This window comes from Gigantopelta aegis, chromosome 6, assembly GCF_016097555.1.
Source record: "Gigantopelta aegis isolate Gae_Host chromosome 6, Gae_host_genome, whole genome shotgun sequence".
In the NCBI taxonomy this organism is placed as follows: Eukaryota; Metazoa; Mollusca; class Gastropoda; order Neomphalida; family Peltospiridae; genus Gigantopelta; species Gigantopelta aegis.
Window position 1 is genome coordinate 79,764,272 of NC_054704.1, and position 27,248 is coordinate 79,791,519.

At 34.3% G+C, this 27,248-nt stretch overlaps 1 protein-coding gene across 3 annotated transcripts in view; it reads left to right on the forward strand.

Moving 5' to 3' along the window:
• The window catches only part of LOC121374359 (calcium homeostasis endoplasmic reticulum protein-like), a 111,826-nt gene that overhangs the window by 65,090 nt on the left and 19,488 nt on the right, over positions 1–27,248 (forward strand). For all 3 annotated transcript variants that reach the window (XM_041501459.1, XM_041501460.1, XM_041501462.1), the window contains exons 8-11: positions 2,373–2,423; positions 11,164–11,202; positions 12,258–12,465; positions 19,458–19,750. In XM_041501459.1, the coding sequence (XP_041357393.1) occupies positions 2,373–2,423; positions 11,164–11,202; positions 12,258–12,465; positions 19,458–19,750 (591 nt within the window). The remainder of the gene's footprint in view (positions 1–2,372; positions 2,424–11,163; positions 11,203–12,257; positions 12,466–19,457; positions 19,751–27,248) is intronic.

Here is a 27,248-nt window from a genome sequence, read left to right on the forward strand (position 1 = left end):
CAATCAACAGATCGCTAGTAATTATGTCACTATAATCAACTTTGTGACCAGACCATTGGCGGCAAAATCGAGAGAATTATAATGGCTAAATGGAGTTCGGTTCAAAAAACGTCGTTGGCGGATACCGAGGGTGGCGTTATATCGAGGGAAATAAACATGAATGAAAACGGTACTTTAAAGGGTGTATACTACCAAATCAACCGACATAAACGCCACGGATATAAATACTACCACCCCTTACACTTAAAATTAATCAGAAAAAAATGGGGGTCAAGCTGCTCGTTTCTGAGATAACGGGTAGCGTCTATGACTACCCTAGTTTCGCACAAAATTCGAGTACTTTCTTTTACAGGTACCCCATACATGTTTCAAGCACAAGGCTACTTGACACATTGGTACTAGATGAAATAAAATTGCAATTTTTTTTTACCCAGATGAAACTATTATTTTTTACAACCAACACACTCACATTTATAACCAATCACAGGACTTGTGGTGTTCACTTCTCTATCAAAAGTTCGGTGCACCTCGCACTTTGACCCAGCCGGAAGTTATTTGGTTTAGTACTACCTAAAGAAAGTTGGTGTTATGCGAGGTTGGCGTTAAATCGGGGGGCAATAAATCGAGGGTACACTGTATTACCATATTGATACTGTATAAATTTACACATAAGGCGAGATGAAAATTACCCCTTGCACTAGTCTCAGGGGAGTGATGGTGCGCAAGAGTGATAGCTCCCCTCAGACATACTTTCTATGCTGGCAGTTCTGCATCTTGTTGTGATTGGTAGATATGACTGCCAACTTGTCTCAAGATGATCAACTACCATTTATCCATGTGAAAATTCATATAAGATGTCATTTTGTCGATATCATATAAGGAGTGACTGTAGTTTATGTGTGGATACTGTGTGTTCTCCAACACTGTAGTCCAACACTTGTTTTATCCGTCCATCTGTTTGACCAAAAAGAATTCTTAGACTTTTTCTTTGTAATGTAATATAATTCCATTTTATAATTACTGTTTTGTAATAGGCATCTTGATTGGTTAAAATACTATAATGTAATCTAAAAAACCAATGTTCATTCTTCCATGAACGTAAAAACTGCACTTTTTCGGTAAACAACGGAATCCCCGAGGATTTCATCGTTTCTATTTTTATCCCAAGTTTGTCTGCACTGTGAGTGCCGGTGACAATTCAGGCTTTAAACGACTCCGGTTTTGAACTGAGACACATAATGTATATGACAGGCCACTAAAATGAAGCTTCTATTAGAAGATATAGCAGAGAATGCTCAACAAATCAAAAGAGAGACATGAGCGCAGCTCTGTCACATTTGACAGAAACACCAAACTGACAACTTACACACGCGAAAACACATACGCGTTCATGCACAATTCTGCAATCTGTCCTTACCAAGAATAATATCACACAATCACAAACTTCCTCTGAAATCCACACACACAGTAACACTGAAACCACTTTATCCCTTTCAAGTCAGTCTTCACATTAATTTTCACTAATTCAACTTTTGACAACTGCAATGTTAATATGGGTAGTAGATAAATCTTCTAAATAATTTGACGCTCTTCCTCATGTTAATTAGTTCAAAATTGATCGAATTTTTTTGTTTTGCGTTATCAGTTGATGTTCTGTTATTTTAAATTTTATAACGTTTTATCCACATTTGATTCAGAAAATTAAAATTTATAAAACCTTATGTAAATCAATATAATGAATCGGAGATTTGATGGAAAAAAAATGAATGTAACTTTTTAAGGGAATTCCCTTATTTGTGTATTGATACAGTTGTAAATCATTGTGGAATAGAGTTCAATTAGGTTTTTTAATATAGTTTTGTATAATGGCAATATTAATGCATTTGGAATTATAAGAATTGAACGTTATACGCCATTCATACAGTGTGTAAAACAGTTTTGGTGTTTATCATCGCATGAACGTCAAAAATATAACGTTCAATTCTTAAATGGTGTTGAAATTTTGCATGTACATGTAGCTTTATAGGGTTAAAAGATCAAGTTTTGACTTTCATGGTGATTTGCTATTTTTGACCAAGTTATATGGCCCTTGAACTTAGGTGATAAAATTTGTAGGATAGGGGACACATATTGCTTTAGCATTACTCTCAGAATGCTTGTTTAATAATCACTGATTAAATAATATGCTAAGATGTTAAACAGAAATCTAAATACGGCAGATACACGTTGACATATATTTTATTTACAGGAACTTCATAAAAAGATTGGTAATAAAGGTCTTGTAATTTACTAACAATAGAATGTTAATAAAGCAATTTTTTATGATTTCTAATTTGTGGAATGCTTTAATGTCTTTTTTCTTAAATTTTCAGCTTTTGACTTTGTGGGAGAAGAATAAGTATTTTGACCTTGAAACTATAGCAGTAAGTACATTTTGTTTTATGAAAACAGTAAGCAAATTTATATACCGGGGGGTATTTTTATAGTTTTTGGTAGTTATACGTTTGCTGTAATCTGTAACCATTGCTGAAACACACTTTTAACTCTGGGTTAGCAAACTCAGGGTTAGTTTTCAATAACTTTGGGTTAAGTGCAGTTAGCCAATCAGTTTAAAGTAAATGTACTTCCTGTTGTCAACATTAATTGTGCCTGTCCGTACTGCTAGTGTTTCTGTAAATTTCAAAAATGAACAGCAATAAACAGAAAAGGTGAGAAATGCGATTTATTGGTAATGTTAGATAATTGTAGATTATGATGCGTAAAATATTGAGACAATTAGTGAAAACAATAAGACAAAAACTAGCGGGAGAAGACAGTTGCAGGACATCGTGGCATCGTCGTTTTGGTTTCACAATAAATAAAACATGTTACTGTAATATTTTTATATGTCATATTTAACAGCTTGTACAGTTTTTAGCTTTCATCTTTTAAGCTTTTCTATACATTATGAAAAATATAAATATATTCAATTCAATTCAGTTTATTGCATATTACCAAACGAACCGGTGTCAGCAAACAGATAAAAACAAAAAAAACATACAACATCAATAACAACAACAACAACAATTAATAATAATAACAATATTAATGTACAGGCCAGGATGAGAAACAAAATTTGTATTATATTTGTAGGAATGAAATTACTATGTAATAATTATCAATTATTGACCGTCATTGACCTCAGTCAATATCGATTTCTTTGGTCCATAAAACATGATATTGCCCTCAAAGACGGTCAATAATTGTTTTATTACATAATGTCATCCATAAAATCGAAATATGCCAACACTTATGATTTCCCGCAATGCGTTAAAACTGATGGGATTTAGTGACGTCATGTGACATGCAGAGGAATGCGAAAATAAAAAGTTAAAACATTACCAAGACAAAAAATCAAATTTGAGACATTATAACCAGCAAGACTGTCAAAATCATATTAATAGCAAAAAAAACACAAAATGTGATAAATCTGAACATACATTTATACTGAATAGTTACCAATTACCTCCAGTTTTTTATTTTATTTGTAACATAAAACCCTGAGAGTGCCGATTCCAACTGCATTTTGATGTATCATGTACATTTCTAAATCTGCAAGATATTTCATACACAATTTGACGATTACTGACCTTGTTTTTGTCGTATTTGCGGAATTGAACTCGGTATGACTAAAGATGTTATCTTTTTGCTGAAGGACAGCAAAGCATTTTGTCACACGTTTGTGCTTGTTTACGTTGCATTACGTTACCTACTCATTAGTTGGATAGAATTTTGTCTCATCTTTATTTTTACTGGTCTTGGCAATATCACTTTTTGATGGATCTGTGGGACTATCTGATGGCAATATTACTATTTACGGAAGGTCACGTGACTGGTTTTTGAACAATAAGAAAACAGATATATTTTTATTATGTAATAATAAAGTATATTATAAAAATAAAATGGTGAATGTACTTGGAAATAATTATATTAAATTACTGCCCCACTGATAGCTGGAACAAGCTGGAACAAGAACTTTACATTTAGAAATACAAATATACTAAGTGTTCTTGTCTGATTAATGTGAAACAGACAATTATTTTGATAGGGGTGAAGATTACCTAGAAAGCTATGTCCCATCATTCACATGTCTTTTAATTTCAATGACGTCAGTATTTGAATAACATCACTTTACATGTTACTACAATAATAATAATAAACTAATCTAGATATTTCCATTTTTAAAAGGCTCAAAATCTTTCAGTGTAAAATGCTTTTTGTATGCGTGTAATAGTTATGTAATGAAAAAGCTGCAATAATTTTGGAAATTATACCGTTTGCTAAAAATGGACCTAAAGTGAAATGGTTTTTTAAAAAAACAATATTTATGGCATAAATGAAGTAGATCGGCAAACAGGTGATAAATGCCTCTCCATGAGATGATGTTACATACTGTAAACATTTCAATGAATGACATCAAATATAAAATTACAAAAATATAATATAAAGTGAAAGTATGGTAAGATGTTTAATATTGTCCAATATATTTTAACATGCTCATATACCACTAGGGTTAATATTGTGTGTAAAAAAACCAGAAGACAAAACAGGCTGATCTTGAGCTAAGAATGCCTGATGTTTCCACCCCCAAGTTATTTTTCCCCATACCAGTTCGCCCAACAAAAACGTAGAAGTCCTGTCCACCTCTTGGGGTTTGGTGTATCTGTTCGTGAACGACGATAATCAGAAATAAACATGAAACAGTCTACATGTTTTGTACATCTTGGTCACATAAGTTATGTGGTCACTGACAGCCATATTGTTTAATGTCACTTGGAAGGAAATTCAAATTCACATAGAAAAACAAAAATCAAATTATATTTTGATCCTTACTTTAAATAAATAAATAAATATTCATATAGTAGTACACATATATATGTCATGCAGATTTTAATAAACTGGAATGAGAGATTGCACATTATGGCAGACCAAACTGCCGTGCATATATTAATAGTTAACTGTAATGATTGCATGCATTTCCAGAACTTATATTACAGTTTCTACGTGATACTGACTTTTATTCTACCTTTTAATTTTATCTATCTGTGATATTTGTGGGGTTTTTTTGCACAGTTCTTTACACTGTGTTTTTATTTAAATCTAGAATTTTTATAGTGATGTGGTTCATCATTTAATGTTTTGCATTTACCATAGTTTGACACCCAAATAGCCGATGTATTTTTCATGCTGGAGTGTCGTTAAATGTTCATTCATTCATGCATTTCCAGATGGCGTTTATCTTCTTGATGGTTAATTACTAATTACCACAAATGACCCCATTCATTAATCTCACTAGTAAAGAACAGGCATAGAAATACAAATAAAATTTACACTAATAATTATAAAACTGTTACTTGATCACGACAAATACTGTTTTCGTGACCCATAGCTAAATGGACGGTTATAAGCTTTGATTTGAGAAGCTCTGCTCCCTTTCTCATGAACATATAAAGATGTTGAAATTATAAAATAATATTGGGTTATTTTGTTATTATTTTTAAATGAAAAATAAATCAAGTCTCCCTCTTATTAAAAACTTCTCCCGCTCAAAATTTGTGAGAGAAGTGACTTCTCTATTTGGACCTTGCGTGAGGCCTGCTTGATAGTCTTAATTACAATCAAAGCAACAACCTAATTTGTTTTAGTTCCAATTTAAATAAATCACTTTTGGATTTAATTAATTTTAATTTAATTTTAATATTTAACATACTAGATACATGTACATATATGTTCCCCTTTCTTGATCCTCTTGATAAAACGAACAAACAGCTTCCACCAAAATCATCTTTATTTAATATCTGACATATTTACGGGGGGAGAGGGGCAAACTAGTGGGACAACAAAATATAAAAAATAAAAATCGGAGAATGGGTCAACTGAGATGATTAGATCCTACAACGCAACTACCTCAGGCAAGCACTCAACCGACTGAGCTAGATCCTGGCTGGTCAAACTGGGAGCGAACTGACTTGGGGTGAACTGACTTGGGGTGAACTGGCTTGGGGACAAAACGTCTGGTACCTTTGAAGAATGACTTGGGTCTATTCCCAGCAGTAAAGTACAACCAGTCTTGCAATTCATGTTTTTAATTCTTCATACTGTTATTTAATGGACAATTTAATGATAAGAGATGGTTAATATAGATCGATATGTTTCCCGATATTGACCACCTTCCACCCTCCCAATCCGAAAATGAAATCAGTGAACTAGCTATTCTACATCATTCCTTATTTTTTCGCGTGAATTTGACGTCACTGTGATATATGCCGATACTCTATTTCAGCACAATTTTACATTTAAAACACATCTAAAAATACAAATGGAATCAAATTTGCCACTGTTAAACACTAGTTAAACATTTATCTGCAGGTCAGAACTGCTTTAACCCAGGGTTAGGGTACATTTAACTCATGGTTAGTGCTAACCCAGGTTTCGGACAACGGGGCCCTGATCTACATGTGTATATTACAATAGATTTTGGTAAAGGGATACAACTTCATGTGAAGGGATATAACTGGTGTTAAAGCTAACCGTGTAAATCGTATGCTAAATGTATGGGTTATTGTCTGGAAAGGGTTAAACAGGCATTTCTTTCCTTTCCGCTAAAATACATGTATGTGGACATAGTATCCATAGAGTGTTATGAATCGATTGGGATTTCATCATTGATCATTGGATATAATCGGTTGGCACCAACCGATCAACTTTCGTTATACAATTTGTTAGAATTATGTGAACATATGAAGGATTTCAATCATACTGTCATGTTCACCAGGATCTCGACCCTTCAAATGGCTAATTTTACCTTTAACAACTATTTAATTTCTTTTTTCCTTTATGTACACATGAAAATAAACCCCAACCCCAACATATTTACATTTATTCCATCATTTAAACTGGAGGAACAATTACTGTTAACATTTTCCCACACAATCGATTATGGATTTTTATAATCGATCATCAAATCGGAAGAACCAATGAAAAACTACACAATGGAAATCGATTAGACTGTGACATATAGTTAACCTGATATTCATGTGTCTGTGATGCGTAAGTCAGCTATAAGTGCAGTGGCTGTAATTAACTTTTTAGTCGAAAAACATGTTAAAATTTGCTTAAAACGTGGTTTTTGAGGATTTGTAAGAAATAGAATAAAACAAGTGTGTTTGTTGGATACCATTTATCTCACAACTTGTTGTTTAAAAATGTATCAAACTTGTTTCCGCTCGTTAGATACCATTTATCTCACAACGATTTGTTTTAAAATATATCTAATGGCCACTCATGTATTATTCTCTATGTATCAGATGGGATTATATTTTTTGCGAAAGATTGAGTTCAGACCAAAATACTTAAGGTGGCTCAGTGGTCATTTTGTTTTCTTGGCAACAGGCCATGAAACTATATGTATGTTCCAAAATACCTAATGTATTGGAGCCTTTGATCAATGGAAGCGAAAACAACGTATGTGAAGTTCTGTATTTATTACATACGTTCTTTCATGTTTTACAAAAACTGTTTTTAATTTAACGTTTTAACAACACTTTTTTAAATCTATGATCAAAACTCCTTTTATGGATTTGCTTAATGTTAAGAATCATACTCTGCGGCAGCCTTGTGTAATGTTTCAAATACGATGTGACGTAATTTGTAAATCTCATATGACGTCAGTAAATAAAAGGCGCTAACTGCAATAAAAATAAAAAGGGAATTCCCCATTTAAAAGTTCTGGTCCAGATTGCACATATGTATAATACAAAATAAATTTATTACACGATTTGAAAATGTCTTTATCACTATAGTAAGATTGAATAGGTATGTAATAAAAAAAAGGACAGTTTGTTTATTTTTGTTTTCTGTGGGTTTGGGTTGGGGTAGCTTTAGCATCTTTTAGGTTGTGGTCTTTTGTTTTGGTCAAAGTTTCAAATCCAGTTACACACACACACACACACACACCCCAAAAAAAAATTAAACAACTATAAACACTGATTTTTTGTTTTTCACTAAACTTGGATCATCACATTTAGTAAAAATCATATTTAAATTTAAATTTCAAACCGAAAATATGTTTTTAAATTTCTAAGTGACAAAATTTGATTTTCTGATCAGAGAGAGAACTGTTTGTACTTGTCCATATACCACCAGGGCTTCAGGCATGTCTATGCCGGGTCTAGTCTCTGGCAGAAATAATGTTAATGAATGAATAAATAAATAAATAAATACTAGTACATCCATTTAAATCTTATTTTAAGTGGAGGAATACATGTTTTGTAAGAAATTTAAGTAGTTCACTCTTATCAATGTTAATTTGTCAATTGGTTTATTTATAAAACATTAAAAAAAATATATATATATATATATATATATGTGAAGAAACTGTTGCTGTTTTACTAACAGACTTTAAAATAGATGAAAATATAATAACCTGTACATATAATGTGACTTTATATAATGTTTGGGATATTTATTAGAAAAATTGTCAATCAATAAACTTGTAATATCATATTCTGTCACATGGCTGATTTAATGAATTGCAAACGTTTTATTTTATTTTATATTTGGTATTACTATATTATTGGTATTCTATTACCCATGTACATATCCAACATACATATATGGGAACAGGAAAGAAGGAAATGTTTTATTTAATGACACTCTTGACACAACCCGCTCAAGAAAACCCGCTGTCGCCACTCATTTCGATTAACAGCAAGGAATCTTTTATATGCACCATCCCACAGACAGGATAGTACAGACCATGGCCTTTGTTACTTTGTTACATCAGTTGTGGAGCACTGGCTGGAACGAAAAATTATTCAGTGGGCCTACCAACGGGGATCAATCCCAGACCGACCACGCATCAAGCGAATGCTTTATCACTGGGCTACGTCCTGCCCCTTATATGGGAACAATGCAAAATGAACTGTTATAAAAAAAGGAGTGTTTAAGTTAGCTGTGTAGATATTTTTCTGAGCCTGCTTCCTGATAGTAATGCCAACATTATTTCATTTCATTTCTTGTATACCGTACTTATTTTCATGTTCAAACATGGTTCAAGCACACTGTCCTGAGCACACACCTCGGCAATCTGGGCCGTCTGTCCTGGACAGAGGGTTAGTGGTTAGTTGTTTGTGAGAGAGAAATTGCCCAGGACAACCTGCTTGAACCTTAATTGGATATAAGCACGAAAATAAGTTGAAATGAAATGAATGACACAAATGTAGTTTTACATGACTCATTTTTTGTTCAAACATTAAGTTAAAATGTCTTCACATTGCCATAACAATTTATCCAAAAATAAATTAGGTATCTGAGTTTGTTGGCGCATAATTAATAAATTAATGTTTTATGCAAATTTTTATTTTTCTGAGGCCTGTTTTATGATATGTAAAGGGCGGGATCTAGCTCAGTTGGTAGAGCTGAGGTGCTTGCATTATAGGATCAAACCACCTCAGTGGACCCATTCTCTGGTTGTTGTGTTTTTCTCATCCCATCCAGTGCCCCTTGACTAGTATATCAAAAGCCATGGTATGTGCTGGCCTGTCTGTGGGAAAATGCTTATAAAAGATCCCTTGCGTTCAATGGAAAAATTTATTGGGTTTCATCTGATGACTACCACTGGTCAACCCTCCCGGATTCCGCGGGAGTCTCCCGGTATTTGATCAAATCTCCTTTCTCCTGTGCGGGAGACAGTTTCTCCTGTTAAATGACATTTTTGTAAGCATAAAAAAAAAATCGATCCTCTTTTGTCAAAATAACAGAAGGGAAGTAACTCTGCCTTTTTTCTCATTCGGAAAATGTCGACTACTTTCGGTTTCCGAGAATGTAACAGGCCGAATTGTCCCGACTGTTTAACCTTTGCCGAAGTGAGAATTGTGGGATAGCCTATTTATATTGTTAAAAAAGCACATGGAGTTTATAAAATGATGTGTTATTATAATGTTTGTTGTCATCGTAATGGCTACGAAACGTGTTGCCGCTAATTAAACAGGCTGTGTATTGACATTCAGTGTTGCCATATAAAAAAAAAAAAAACTATCCAATTTAGTTCCAATAGCCGATGATAAGATTAAAAATCAATGTGCTCTAGTGGCGTCGTTAAATAAAACAAACTTTACTTTTAATAACACCTCTGAATTGTAAAATGTCTTCCCACTGGATTACATAATGCAACTATGACAAATCTGAGTTGATAGCGATACACACGATGCATGTTAAAATCACATGTCACAGCAAGACAACGAAAAGACCAATTAGCTGTATAAACATACTTGTGTCAGTTAATTTTGTATGTTTGTGCGGTAAAATGTTGGTTATAAGGGTACACTTCAAGAAATTATTTTTGTACAATTAAAAAATGTTGTTTGACATTGACATAAAGTTACTCACGGAAATGGGTATAATTCCGGTATATTTCACACGATGTCCGTAATGAGGTTTTACTTATGATTAATGAAAATACAATGTTTATTGCATCATTATAATGATTTTAAATCAGTACCACGCCACCGTTCCTCATTATAGTAAAAACTGAATATTAATTTATAAGATTTATATAAATTTGTCTTTGGTACTTAGGTACACTAACCACAAATGATAATGTAACGCAACCTGTAAGGCTGTAAGTGTAATACCGTAAATGTACTAATTAAATGTTTTATTTCTTGTTCATGTTCTTAACATTTTTGGATAAAATATTTTTTTTTTTTTTAAATATGTATTAAATCATAATAATATTTAAACTTAAAAAAAATAAAAAATAATAATAATAATTTTAATTTTTTTTTTTTAATGCCAAGATCTAAAGTTAAGAAGTATATATGACATTATAAAGTATTCATATAACTTATTGTAATAATGTTTTTTTTAAATCTTGCGATTTTGGGTTAAATTGTGTGAATTTAAAAAATCTCCTGCTTTTTGACCAAATCTCCTGCTTTTTCAACACACACCTCCTGCTTTCTCTTGACTAAAGGTTGACAGGTCTGACTACCAGTCAAAATTACAAAATGTTTGACATCCAGTAGCTGATGATTAATAAATCATTGTGCTCTATTATGTGTGTGTTATTAAAGAAAACATTTTTTTTTTAATGATTTGTAATACTATATATTTTTGTTTCAGCAACTGAAGGATGCCAGTACTTCCATGTCAACTTATCAGGTCAGATTAAATTACTTTTATTACGTTGGTTCATTTCATTAACATGAAATATCTTTTTAGGGTGCCTACCATTGAATCAAACCCCATAGATGACAATAGTAACATACAATGTGCCTGGTATATAACTAAAACTGTTACAAACAGCATTTCAAACAACCATGGATTTAAACAAAACAAACATCATTTCAATTAAGCATGGATTTAAATACTACAAACTCTTACTAAGTAAATCGGAACAAAATGGTTGGTTAAGCTTCTCGGTGGCGTCGTGGTTAAGCCATTGGACATAAGGCTGGTAGGTACAGGGTTTGTAGCCCGGTACCGGCTCCAACCCAGAGAAAGTTTAAACGACTCAATGGGTACTACACCTTCTCTCTCACTAACCACCAACAATTAACAACTAACCCACTGTCCTGGACAGACAGCCCAGATAGCTGAGGTGTGTGCCCAAGACAGCGTGCTATGCCGTACAATTGCAGAGATTATTATAATTATGGGAATCAAATTCAATTACAAAACTTATTTTTATTTCAGTGTATATTATAAAATGTAAGCAGTTTAGAACTTTAATTAATAAGAACGACCGATATAATTTTAATAAAATATCCCATTAGACGGAATACGTTTTCACTTCATGAACAAGATTTTTACACATCTCCTAAATAAATATAGCCAGTTGCAAACATCCATTACATCATAATGTCTAACAGTGGGTGGTAATCTGAACAGTTATATGACAACAGTAAGTGGCGGTTTTAATCGGATTTGGAACTTAGCAAGAAAGATGCTGGGCAAAACTTAAAAAATGGGACTTTGGCAGTATTGGGATATCTATTCCGAAATATATTTAACATGTTCTTGGTTGTTAACGACCTTCAAAATTTAATAATGTCAAAACGATGGATTGAGAAATTACGCGATATGATTACTGAATCTTGCGACACGATACTGAATAAAATGTTCCCTGTCATCTATCTGTAAATCAATCACTCAAAATTACTTAATAGCTTGATTTTTTAATGAATCAGTCAATTTATTTATTTATTGACTTGTAGGCTAGTCTTATCACTGAGTATGGGTCAGTGGTGACAAACATCACTAAACAGGTACAGAACCAGTACGGCAGTCTGGAGAAGCAGCACCAGGACTTCTGCGCCCACCTCAACAACCCAATCGCTCAGATGCAGTCTCAGCTGCAGATTCTCATTGCCAAGCAGACAGCAAAACAGCCAGCTATTAGTAGCACCATTGTTCCCGGCGCAGGTTAGTATCAACATTTTATTGCTGCCTCAAAACTAGAGGAATTTGGTTCTAAAAATAGCTCACTTCACTCTCCCCTCCCACCACATACATACACCAAACAATATATACAGTGAAACCTGTCTAAACCAGACCACCCCGGGGACCTAATATTTATCCGATTTCAAGGGTGCAGAAAGTACTCACTCTCTTGCCAAATGAGAGTGTAAAATTCTGATCAATGAGAAAAAATGCAACTATTAGTCCGACGGGCGATCTGTCTTTTTCTGATTGACTGTAAATTTATTTTATGTATTTATTTATTATTTTTTCTTTAACATTGAATCCGCGACTCTGCATCAGCCGTGCCAAAATTCTAAACCATTCAAACAAACTGTTCAGAATGATGATAAAATAGTTCAAATACACAATTCATGTACCGCATTGACGAATTCACAAGCGCAACATTCTGAAAACGGGTTATAGCGAAAACGGAACCATACCAAAACGGCCCCAAATGAAAACGGAACCAAATTGGACAAAACTGAACAAAAATACTTTGGCTATATGATTTAAACGGAACCAGAAATTTCATTACTTTGTAACACCGTTTTTTTCTAATACATTGAAATGCAGTTATATCTATACCAGTCCATCCCATCCTCCTACACAATTTTTTTTTATAAATAATTTCAGTTTGGTTGATGTAAGAAGGAAACTAAAAGTATTTTGGTAATAGCAAAAATATACTAGTTTTGTGTGCAATTTAGAAAACAGTCGACTCAGAAATAAATAGGTTAATCTTGATGAACTTGTAGTAAAAATTAAAATTCCATAGTATGAAAAACAATGATCCCTGGGACACACTATAATTTTTATAAAAAAAAGGTACCATTTTCGCCTATACATTTAGGTGTCATTATAACTAAATCTGTTCTGTTTTGGCCAACGAAAATGGTTCCGTTTTGATAGTGGTTCTGATTTAGCCTCATTCCCCAGAAACAGAGCAGGTCAAAGGTCAATAGTTCCTAAAAAGTATTTGTTCAAAGCATGTTGTCAGTGTGTTTATTATAGATTCTTCTGTTAAATACTTGGGGGATGTCACTTGCGTTTTGAAACCTGCATGAAATAAATGTGAAAAAGTTAGTCTTTACCAGAATATTTTAAAATTTACTGAATTGTCAATCAAGGTTTGGGTTTGATTTCGTTTGTTTGCCACGTTACCAAGTATCTTTAATAATGTTTTTTATCATATATATATTCCAGCCAGTGCGCCATGGCTGATATATCAAAGGCCCTGATATGTGCTATCCTGTCTGTGGGATGGTGTACATATAAAAGATCCCTTGCTACAAATGGCAAAATGTGACTATATATATATATATTCAAACATTCATTGAACTTTATGCTTCGACTGTAAGTGAACAAACCGGCCTCGGTGGCGTCATGGTTAGGCCATCGGTCTACAGGCTGGTAGGTACTGGGTTCGGATCCCAGTCGAGGCATGAGATTTTTAATCCAGATACCGACTCCAAACCCTGAGTGAGTGCTCCGCAAGGCTCAATGGGTAGGTGTAAACTACTTGCACCGACCAGTGATCCATAACTGGTTCAACAAAGGCCATGGTTTGTGCTATCCTGCCTGTGGGAAGTGCAAATAAAAGATCCCTTGCTGCTAATTGGAAAGAGTAGCCCATGTAGTGGCGACAGCGGGTTTCCTCTCCATTAGTAGCAAGGAATCTTTTAAATATACCATCCCACAGACAGGATAGCATATACCACAGCCTTTGATATACCAGTCATGGTGCACTGGCTGCAACGAGAAATGGCTCAATGGGCCCACTGACGGGAATCGATCCTAAACTGACTGCAAATAGATGAACACTTTATGTCTCGCCCCGAGCTTGTGACATAATAAAAACATACTAACTTGCAAATTACTTTGTTCCGAACAGTTCAAAGCAGTTCAGTACTGAGATATGGGGAATTATTTCATCTGCATGGAAATTCTAAATAGGAAAATATATTACATTTTTTACTTCTCTACTTACAGAAATGCTATATAACTGAATAGTCTTCATATATGTAATCATTCCAACCAGTGCACCACGTCTGGTACATCAAAGGCTGTGCTATGTGCTATCCTGTCTGTGGGATGGTGCATGTAAAAGATCCCTTGCTACTAATGGAAAAATGAAGTGGGTTTCCTCTCTAAGACTATATGTCAAAATCACCAAATGTTTGACATCTAAAAGCTGATGATTAATAAATCAGTGTGCTCTAGTGGTGTCATTAAACAAAACAAACAAACTTTCATATATATAAATGTCATTAATGAATATAATTTATGTGAATTTCATAAATGTTAGGTCCCCCGTATGTGCCTTGGAAGGGGTGAACAGGGCTAGCTCAAGGCAAGAAGAAAAGTTTATCAGATTACAGGATCTACTAATCTTCAATGATTACAAAAAGTTATTTTTTAACAAAATAATAGCTTTTCTTTGATCCTTTTTTCTTTAATTCTCTTGTTTCACCCATTTTAAATCAGAAGGCTTTCTGCCAGAGGGTATGATACTATGAAGGGTTAAATTACATACCATAAAAATCTTGGAAATTACTGGATACATTTTTAGATAGATTATAGTAAGACAACTGCTGTTCAAAATGTGTAAAAGTACATGAAATGCCGTGCCCAATTTTAAATTATTTCAAACCCATAATCACCTGTAGGCTACAGTCTATCCCTTCCTAGAAAATGTTTTTTGTAAATAATTTCAGTTTGGTTTGACAAAAGAAGAAAAGTAAGTGTTTTGGAAATAAACAAATACTCTTTTTGTGTACAGTTTTGAAAACAATCGGCTCAGAAATAAATAACTTGTAGTGAATTCCATAGTATGAAAAAAGGCGTTCCCTGTGGGAGGGACTATAGTAGGGGCACTTACAGGGCTAGCTCTGTGTCAGCAGAAAATTTTGCCAAATTATCTGTTAAACTTCAAAAATGGGAAAACCCCAGTTATTTTGTATCAAAATATCAGTTACTAGTATTACATAAAATTATTTCGCCAAATTAAAAAAGAATTCGCCAGTTGTTTTTGAAATTCACAATTGGCGAATTTGGCGAGTGCCAGAGCTAGCCCTGCACTTAGATCTGTTTCATTTTTATTACATACCCTCAAATTATTTTCGAGCAGAAAGCCCAATTAGTATCACTATAAAGTGAACACAACTTGGAAGTTCTCACTCATTTATATTTACCATATCCTTGTTCCTGTATGAAACCAAAAACAAATCCTAATAACCAGTTGAATACGCCTACATGTATAACACATTTGTTCCTTTTATATCGTTCATGTGTTAATCAGTAGTCTTCAACTTAAGATAAACAGGTCTAGCTCTAGGTAACCAGAAAATTTCGCCAAATTGTCTATTAAACTTTAAAAATTGTTGAAACACAGTTATTTACTAACAAAATATCAATTATTACATGAAATTATTTCGCCAAATTAAAATAAAATTCTCCAGTGGTTTTTAAAATTCGCAATTGGCAGAGCTAGCAATGATAATTTTTTTGACAAAAGCCATTTTGAGTGGGTACAAGTTTATAATTTTTACTCACATATATTCACTTAAATGTTTTATTAATAAATAAAATAAAGTTCATATTTGAATTGGTAAATATTATTTGCATATATTTTTATAATTTTTATGATATTTTAGGTCAGTTAATGTTGATTAAAAGTAGGCAAAATGTTTTAGAAAAAGTTGTGTTTACTAACGGGCATTTGTGGCCAGCTGTCCAGTATTTATGTCCATTATTCCCGATAACAAAGGCTTTCAGACGAGAATTTAAAAAAAAAAACTAACTTTACAGAGGTTTTGGAATGTTTTTTAAAATTCACTTGCCCAATTTTAACTGTTGATAAAACAAAAAAACAGTAAATTAAATTAAAATAATTAACTTTTTAATGTACATTTTGCATACTAAGATCATGTTTAATCAGTTTGTCAATTTACACAATTGGCATATTTTATGGTATGTTTAGAAAAACGTGTAAACAATTTTCATCAGTTTAAAATAAAGTTATTTAAAAAGAATTGTTTCCACTAAAACCACCTAAGTTATAAAAACAATCCATGTTACCTATTACAACAATTAACAGCAGTAAAAATTATATTTAATCACTTGTAAACGAGTATATATTTATTTACTTATGAATAGGAGCTCCCCCAAAAAACAACAAACAAACAAACAAAAAATGAAAAAATACAAGAACCTTTCTTAGCATAAATTGTACATCTATTACAGTTTAAGGCATACAAACCCCCACCCCACCCACCACACACAAACCAAATTAGTAATTGTTCAATATAGATACTTTGTTAAATTTATCTATTCCATGAAATTGTTTTTATTTTTTATTTATTTTTTTGCAATTTATACATGTGATATTTTATAAATTAAATGAATAATTTACACTTTTAAAGTTTTGCAAACGTGAATGGTGGCTTGCAACCTTTAAACTAATAAAAGACTGGTTACTGTTTTGCATATTACGCTTGCACTACTAATATTAGTATCAGAGTAACCACTATTTGGGTTCCAGTGCCAAAAAGAAAATGGTGGTGATACGATGAACTGTTAGTCTCAATACACAGTTGACGTCCGGGTGAGAGTTCATTCATCACGGTCCACTATAGTTCCTAATTGTGACACTTCTAGCAAATGGTGAAGAATTAAAACAAGATGTATGTTTAATGGTAAGCCTTCTGGATGTATTTTGCCCATGTTATTTTGTAATATTGTGCATTGACCTTTTGGGACATGGGTGTATAGCGCAAGAGACAGCCGGAGTCAATAGGTTAATGAACCACCTGGTCGGACCGGTACTATAGCCAGATGTGGTCATACAGCAAAAAACTGAGACGGAAATGTTCTCAATTTTGGCATGAAAATAAATGCTTATATAATGTATTTTCACAATGGTATGTTGTTAGTGGCACTGATCGAGAACCCATTCTATTGGCAATCTTCATTTGAAGTTGGGCAATTTAACATGGTTTTGGACTGGTATGTGCTGTTCTGTTTATGGGATGGTACATAATATAAAAGATCCCTGGTTACTAATGAAAAAAATGTAGCAGGTTTCCTCTCTACAATTATATGTCAAAATTACCAAATGTTTGACATCCAAAAATGTCATTAATAAATTTAATGTGCTCTAGTGGTGTTGTTAAACAAAACAAACTTTTTGAATGGAGTCCACGATTGCACCCGCACACCTTAAAAAGCAAGGTCTGGTATAACCCTAACCCTAGGGCCAATCTCAGTATCTGACACAAACTTCTATCTTTCATTTTTGCACTGGACATTGTGGTCTGTAGCAGCATGATAGGACTTGCCCTGATGAGCCAGTGTGAATGTGGTACTAAAGGGCAAACACGTGAGCAGATTCTAGAAGTCTGCCCACACCTAGAAGAGAAAGTTTGGATGGAAGACACACTTTAACATTAAACTCTGGAGACCTGTCAGTGAACTCTGGAAGAGTGCAGACTTCATTGCCACATCTGGATTACTGATAAGATGAACACCATAAATAAGAAAACATATCTGAAAACCAATAATTATATAAATTAAAATTTTTAAAAATCATAACCCACTTCCATCTCTGATTGCTGGAGTTGTTAAGGCCAATGGTTACTTAATAAAGCCAGTTACTTAGACAGGTTTGACTACATGCATTTGTTTGAATTTGAGGGGCGGGACATAGCCTAGTGGTAAAGCGCTTGCTTGTTGCACGGTTGGTCTGGGATCGATCCTCGTTGGTGGCCCCATGGGGATATTTATTGTTCCAACCAGTGCACCATGACTATCCATTTTGTGGGATAGTGCATATAAAAGATCCCTTGTTACTAATGGAAAAAATGTAGCAGGTTTCTAAGATTGTGTCAAAATTAATAGCCAATGAATAAATCATTGTGCTCTAGTGGTGTCTTTAAACAAAACAAACTTAACTGACCACCAGTATTAAAATTTTCAGATTTTCATTTCAAAACCCACTTTCATCTCCAGGTTGCTGGAGTTCTTGTGACCAATGGTTGCTTAATAATTAATTTTTTTTAACAACACCACTAGAGCACATTGATTAATTAATCATTGGCTATTGGATGTCAAACATTTGGTTTTTTAACGCATAGTCATCAGACGAAACCCGCTACATTTTTATACACCCGTCTATGATGGGTCATATTATGGTATGGCGTTGTCTGTCCGTCAGTCAGTCCTTCCGTCCTTCCGTCTGTCCGTTAACATTTTCTTGTCTGGAACATATCTTGCATACAGGACCATCAAACCTCACATGTAGGAACAATTTGGGATGATAGTGTGTCACGTATTATTACTAGGTCACTGTGACCTACTTTTCACCGGTACTCTTGTTCCTAATGCAACAAGGGATCTTTTATATGCACTTGCCCACAGACAGGAAAGCACATACCACGGCCTTTGTCTAGTTGTGGTGCACTGGTTGGAATGAGAAAAAAACAATCAGCTGAATGGATCCACTGAGGTGGTTCGGTCCTGTGACACAAGCACCTCAAGCGAGCACTCAACTGACTGAGCTAAATCCGGCCTCCGGTTACTTAATAAAAGCAAACACGTAAACAGGTTTGACTGAACATGCATTTGTTTGAATTTGCAGTGGTACAGCGCTCGCTTGCTGCACGGTCGGTCTGGGATCGATCCCTGTCGATGGGCCCATTAGGCTATTTCTCTTTCCAGCCAGTGCACCATGTCTGGTCTATCAAAGGCTGTGGTATGTGCCATCCTGTCTGTGGGATGGTGCATATAAAAGATCCCTTGCTGCTAATCGAAAAGAGTAGCCCATGAAGTGGCGACAGCGGGTTTCCTCTCCATATCTGTGTGGTCCTTAACCATATATCCGACGCCATATAACCATAGATAAAATGTGTTGAGTGAGTCATTAAATAAAACATTTTCTTTCCTTGTTTGAATTTCAGTTCCACCTAGTGTGACGCCGATACCCATTCATACCATTCCAGTGTCGGCACAGCAGTCTTCTGTTCTTAGTGATGCTGCTGGTGCCAGTGGTGAACCTGCAGACATGGCTGTTACCACAGGGCCGTCAGCAGCCACACAGTCGGAAAGTAATCGGCCAGGTTTAGACTCCTCACCAGGAACCAGCAAGGATGGAGATGGTCAGCAACCACACCAGCAGCCTCAGCCAATGGTGATGCCGATGCCAATGCCTGGCTCAGGTCCCCCACAAAACATCAACACTGTTCTGTCACAGGTAAGAATGTTGTGTACTACACACCACACCACACCACACCACACCACACCACACCACACCACACCACACCACACCACACCACACCACACCACACCACATCACACCACATCACACCACACCACACCACACCCACCACAGTCACAGATAAGATAGTACACATTACTGTCGAGGTAAGACTAGTACACTATACTGTCATGGAAGGGGCAGGATGTAGCCCAGTGGTAAAGCATTCGCTTGATGCACGGTTGGTCTGGGATCGATCCCCGTCGGTGGACCCATTAGGCTATTTCTCATTCCAGCCAGTGCTCCACAACTGGTGTAACAAAGGCCAAAGGCTGTGGTATGTAGTACACTATGCTGTCATGGATAAGACTAGTACACTATACTGTCATGGATAGGAACATGGTACATTATACTGTCACGGGTAAGAATGAAGTACACTATTGTCAGGGGTAAGAATGTAGTACACTATACTGTCACGGGTAAGAATATAGTACATTATACTGTCACGGGTAAAATAGCTTCATCTGGGCAAAAAATGTATGCAATTTTATTTCATCTAGTACCACTGTGTCAAGTAGCCTTGTGCTTGAAAACATGTTTGGAGAACCTGTAAAAAAAATACTAAAATTTTGTGCAGTCACTATACTGTCATGGGTAAGAATGTAGTACACTATATACTGTTACAGGTAATAATGTAGTACACTACTGTAAACTGAATTAATATTGCAAACTGTTTTTCTCGAATACGTAAAACTCTTAAATAGCCAATAATGTCTGTATTGATGTAAAAAAATCACACCTTATTGTTGGTGTGGTTGTTATGGATACAGTGTCCAGGAAAGCAATTGTTTCTGGTTCCAAGTAGTAGGGATGGGACGGTTTGTTTCTTAAAAATTTCGGTTTGATTTATTCGTGATACTTTTCACAAGTATGCCAGTTATCATAAATACATTTTTATAAACTATTTTAAGAGCAAGACATTTTACTTTTAATGGTCATTTGTAAACTAATTGTAAATATAAAATTATATCTTGACTAGAAAACAAAAAAAGAATTTTTACCATGCCATGTTAGTGTGTTGGGTCTGGGATACTTGGGCAATATGTCCCCCAGGATTTGAATTCAAAGGGTTGGAAAAATAATTTGGGGGTGAGAATGCTAGGGATAGTCTCTCCCGTATTTTTTTTTTAAAATTCAGTTGTTTTTAGATGCATTCTGGAGTACATAATATATGTGTGTCATGTACACATTATAGAAGTCTAAAAGAAAGATTTATGTCAAGACATTTCTATAATTTTTATTATTATTTTGATAATGTTAAATCTTTAAAAAGTTTTTTCGATGAGAAGTATATATATATTTTTTAAAGTATGTATTACTCGATATTAGCTCAAATACAGTCAAATCCACTTTATAGCATAAATCGGTTATTTGCATATATTTCAGCTGCACAGAACCAAATAGCATTAAATCAATACAAATTATGTCGCATATTTGAATAGCTTTATAAAAAAAATACATCGGTTAATTGCATACGAAAACCAAAAAATTCTAGAAAATTCCATCATAAAATGTTCCACAAACCTTTAATATTTTACCAGAAACAATAAAAACTAATATTAAAAGAAGAAAAAATAAAAGCGGTTACTAAAACTGGCGATGTACAATGTTTTCAACAAGACTCATTGTAGCAATGTGTTCAAGTGTTTATTGCAGTAATCCTGGGCCATTATTGCATCATTTAAGTCTTGATGGCAGGATTTCAGATGTAATTTGCCCTTTGTTACAAAATTACTTAAAACAACACTGACAATGAAACTACTACATTGACAGAACACAAAAACCTCCCTGAAGCTGTCCATTGTTATTTTTATGTGCGCATGTGGTAGCTTAAAGCCTTTGACGACACTGAAAGATAGACTTGGCCAAGGCAATTGTGTCCTAGAATAAATTTAATAAAGATAATTAAATATGATTAGTTTTTACTGTATTTTGTATGTCACATTTGAACTACAGTATTTTAAGTTAACATTAATTATCACTGCTATTTATTTATGTTAAAACAATAATTAAAAAAACCTTATAGAAACTGCAACTAACTGCATCACTGGCATTGTTTTCAACAGAGACATACTTACCATGTCTGAGGTAAAATGTTCACAACTATGAACTAATCCATTTGTCCACGCCTTCTCAGTGTATTACTATAGTACTGTCAGAAATAGAATAAAAATTATTTTCGTCGATTATTTCTTACATATTAAACTGACGTGTAAATATTTTGTAAATATCTATTTAATGATAGTCTACCTAATTTAGCATTTACTTGTTTTGCTCTCATATACATTTGTGGGGGGGGAGAGAGAAGGGGGCGGCACAGGGGGGGAGGAGGGGCAGGCACAGTTCTGGCTTACATGGTGTTAATAATTTTATTCATTATTAAATATTTTTAATTTTCTAATTAATTAATGAAATAAGCAAAATAAACACTACACTTCTTATATTTTCTTCAATACACATTAGCATCTCTAACAAAATATACTGTAACATTAGTACACTGTAGCTGAAATCGGTTGACAATTAACAGTTGCTAATTTAAGCTATGTATATTTCGTCTGCACATGGAAATTGCGCTTTGCAACATGGTTTCACTACTCAACACCCCTCAGAACAATAGGTGTGAAGAGCCGTGTGCAACAAACTGCAACGTGAATATTAGTAGCTAGACATAGCATCGATAAACACAACCACAGATTTGTAACAATGCAGAATTAAAAATATTTGATCTAACAAAATGTATACTGTTGTTTTATTTATTATTATTTTAAAATACATGTATAAACAAATGAAACACATACACGTATCGGCATTCAGACTATTTTCTGCAGTTAAGAGTAAGACAGATTGTCCACAAGGCATTTGTAAAGTTTACCATTGGTTATAATCTGGAAGTGGGGCTCTGTCGAATAATCGGTTATACCGGTTATTGGCATAAATTTAACACGCACCGGGGCTATGCAATTAAGCGGATTTGACTGTACATAATATATAGGCCTACTGTTAATTATTTAACTCAACACAAATTACATAAATAGAGATTATTATATAAGCTTGTGTGTCATACTGATTTTACGAAACGAGTTTCAGGATTTTTGTATTGCCCAAGCGAGAGCGAGGGTAATACATGAATCCTGACACGAGTTTCATAAAATCAGTACGACTCACACACGAGTGTAATAATTTCTTTATTATCCATATTATTATTGTTTTCTTTATGAATAACAAGACCCAACTCAAAATGTTTCAACCACAACTAGGAGACGACGAAATGACGTCATATTTCAGATGCAGAGTCTGAGCTAGGACTGGAGAAACAGTGTCGTGTTATGACGTCGCTTCTCAAAATTACATCATTACACTTGTTATTTTTAATCCAGATACTGACTCCAAACCCTGAGTGGAGTGCTCCGCAAGGCTCAATGAGTAGGTGTAAACCACCTGCACCGACCAGTGATCCATAACTGGTTCAACAAAGGCCATGGTTTGTGCTCTCCTGCCTGTTGGAAGCACAAATAAAAGATCCCTTGCTGCCTGTTGTAAAAGAGTAGCCTATGTGGCGACAGCGGTTTTCTCTAAAAATTACCATATGTTTGACGTCCAATAGCTGATAATAAGATAAAAAATCAATGTGCTCTAGTGGCGTCATTAAATAAAACAAACTTTACTTTTTTTTTTTTCTTTTTTTCAAATATATAGAAGATGCAGGCAAGGAGATCCATTATCCCCATACATATTTCTTCTCTGTGTAGATGTTCTTGCAGGTCTCATATGAAAAAATTAAAATATTAAAGGTATTACAGTAGGTAACAAAGAATATATTATTTTACAAATTTTATACTTGATGGCAGCTGAACATCTTTTGAAAAAACTATTAATACATTGAACACATTAATCTGGAATAAAAATTAATTATGATAAATCTAAAGTGATATGATATTGGTTCTCTTAGAAATAGCTCTGTAAGATACTTACAAAATATCAATCTAAAATGGAACTCTACTTCTTTTAAAGTACTCGAAATTGTTTTTAATACTGACCTCAGTAAAATGGCCAAGCTTAACTATGAGTCTAAATTGTTTGAAATTAAGCAAATAATAAATACATGGATGAAAAGAATATTAACACCGTTGGGTAAAATAGCTGTAATTTCGTTCCATTTTTGTGAAAACATGGAACTCCCTGAAACTTTAAACTATTTCCTCGTCCCCTTCAAGATCGAGGGATCAAAGTTTGACTGTAGTTTATTTTGGAAAGACTGTATTAGTGCTTTCTATGATTTCTCTGTAGCTATTAAAGTAACAACGTTTGAAGACTTTATGAGAACCAGTTTTTCACAATTCCAATATAAAAATAAAATATAAATTCAGTTCAAACAGGTTTCCGGTTTAGAGAGGTGAACTTTTTTATTATTATTATTACCAGAGTGTTTTTTGGTATCATCAGTATATATTAGGAATAAAAATTGTATTATGTGAGCCTGATATTGACGATACTGAAAAACATGAAGGTAATAATCTCTTTATCATATAATCTCAAGCTTAATACAAACTGTTTTTTTAAACAGTATACGCAACTTTCATTCCAGTCAGCCATTATGCAATATTCAAATGACGTAAGAATATGTGGCGCGCTGTCATAGGAATGACGTCAAACTCGAATGACGTCATTTTTGATATCCTTACATCAAAATAAACTAGTGCATAACATTTTTTGTTTTTTTAATGCTGGACAGCTTTCAGTGTGAAATTGCTATTGAAATATTTTTATTTGATGACTATGAATGCATACGTTAAGTAAGGAGTGTCACTCTAGTACGTTTGCTTAAATGTCAATAAACCTAGTGCCATGACCTTGATTAATTTACATCTAATTTGCAAAGTTATTAAAAAGTTATGAAAAATATCACATACGTTGATTGCACTGAAAATGTAAGATATTATATGATAAATAAATCAACACACTGAAACACATTCCATAGTTTGCACGTGCATCACGCAGTTACCTCGTACACGTGTGTGGGGTGTCATCCTCGATTTTGACAATTTCCAGGAAGGTCCATTAATCACTGTGGAACATTATTTCTGTCAATCTTTTTCATTCTGTTGATCACACAGTTGTTATTGTTTTGTTTTTAGTTATTTTTATTGTTTGAATTTGCGATTTACTGATAAAAAAACCTGTCAACTTTCAAATTTCACTTTTGATCCCAATCGTCCTTCAAGATCTTTAGTGGTCATAAATCCTACTGTAATACTGAACTACCGGTTGTAATGTTTGCCCAATCAATTCACTATTATCATATAAGCATTCCCCACAGCTAATATACCTTACAATTTTGGCAGTTGTAAATTCTTATTAGAGTTCCCCTGGGGTTTTTTAAGAGCATATATAAAGACCGCAGCCATTTTGTACCATTTTTTTTATTAACTCTAAAATTACGCGTTTTTTCATTTCTTAAAGTGTCAGTACATGTTGGTGGTCCAGGTATGCATCTTTCCAACACATAAGGCTCATGTTTGAGTTTGCTGTACCATTAAAAGAATTTAAACTCTGCTCTGTTATGAAAGGCTCCAAATTATATTATTATACATTTTCTAATAATCGAAAAACCGCTATGCCAAAATGGCAATGTCATTTCACCATGGAGCTTAACTGGTCTAATATTTATCTAAAACCATTTATAACCACGCAGGAAACGAAGTTAAGATGGTTCCAGTATAGAATATTACACAGAATACCGACTACTAACACATTTGCCTATAAGTTGAAACTTGTAGATAGTGAAGCATGTAGTTTTTGTCATAAAAGTAAAGAATCTATAGTACATCTCTTTTGGGAATGTGATATTGTTCAAGAATTCTGGAATACATTTTTAAATTGGTTATTGGCATCTTGTAATCATATAATTAACCTAAAACTCTTTTCTTGAACTTGTTATATTCGGACATAAGAACATTATGACAGACACTGTCTTTGATCTCTTATTACTATATCAATGTAAGTCCAAAAGATACAGCTAGACATTACACATTTTAAATGTGAAATTAAACAAAGATACATTGTTGAAAAACATATGCACTTCAGTAACAACAAAATCAATAAATTCTTTACTAAGTGGTCCATGTACCATTCTCTCTTTAAAAACATGACTTGATAATTCTTGTATTCGGTTATTTATTTATTTATTTATTTATTTATTTATAAGTTTGTTACCGGTACACCCTCCTTTCCCCCACTACTAACAGTTCATAAGTTAAAATATGAACTATAACCAAAAAAATAGGATCGCAGTATCTCAGAACTTTGTAAGACTGCACAGGAAATGAATAATATTGTTTTAATTACCATACCTGGAAATTAATTAAGCACCACCCTGATTTTGGGAAGTAAGTTATATTTCACAACGAACTGTGACTATTTAATTCACCCATTCATGTAAATTGCTATTTTTGGTGGAGATGTAGCATGTCACATGATCACACAAAAGTTAAGATATAATTTTATGCTAATTTAATGTGTAACAAGGGAAATGAAATGTGTCAATTTGGGTGAAAATGTAGGTAAATTAACTATGGGACTGGCACTAGTTTGAAATGATTTGCAGAAGTGTTTTATGGCTGTCATGCTCGAACAAGGTCCAGATTGTCAGAAAATCTTCAAAACTTCAGTATCTGGTGTAACCCCCACCGACACGGATGACCGCTTCAATACGTCTTCTCATGTCCTGGACCAGACGTTAGATCTAACATTGTGGGATTGCCCGCCATTCCTGTTGCAATGCTGCTGACAATTCTGCTAAATTTTGAACTGGAGGATTTCTCTGATGTACTCTGAATGTCCCACAAGTTCTCAATCAGATTGAGGTCAGGGCTTCGTGCTGGCCAAGCAATGGTAGTGATTGCATTTCGCTGTAGGAAATCTATTACTGCACGCATTCGATGGAGTCTAGCATTGTCATCCATAAACACTGGTCTCGTGCCAAAAGCATGGTTGTCTTTCACCAGGATGCAAGATTCCATCTGTGACGTACCTGACACCATGCTAAATGTGCTGCTTTGTGTGCTGGTGTCAGAAGGGGACGTTTGATAGGCCTCCTGGCTCGGTACCCAGCGGTCTTCAGTCGATTCCTTACAGTTCTTGTTGACATGGCCCTGTTGGGAATCCAGTTATCTCTCAAGATCTTGCTGCTGGAAAAAGGGAAACGTCGAACAAGTCTTAACAATGCCCTGTCTTCCCATGGAGATGTTTTATGAGGTTGTCCTGGCCTTGACGTCATTGGTTTGTTGGTGTTTTCGTACGAGTCGACTAATTACAGTATGATTCCGACCCAACTGACGCGCAATTTCCCTGCACTACAATCCCGCATTATTCATTCCAGTAATCTGCCACCTTGTGGAAATGGACAGTTTTCGGCAAAATATTAGACGCTTATTAA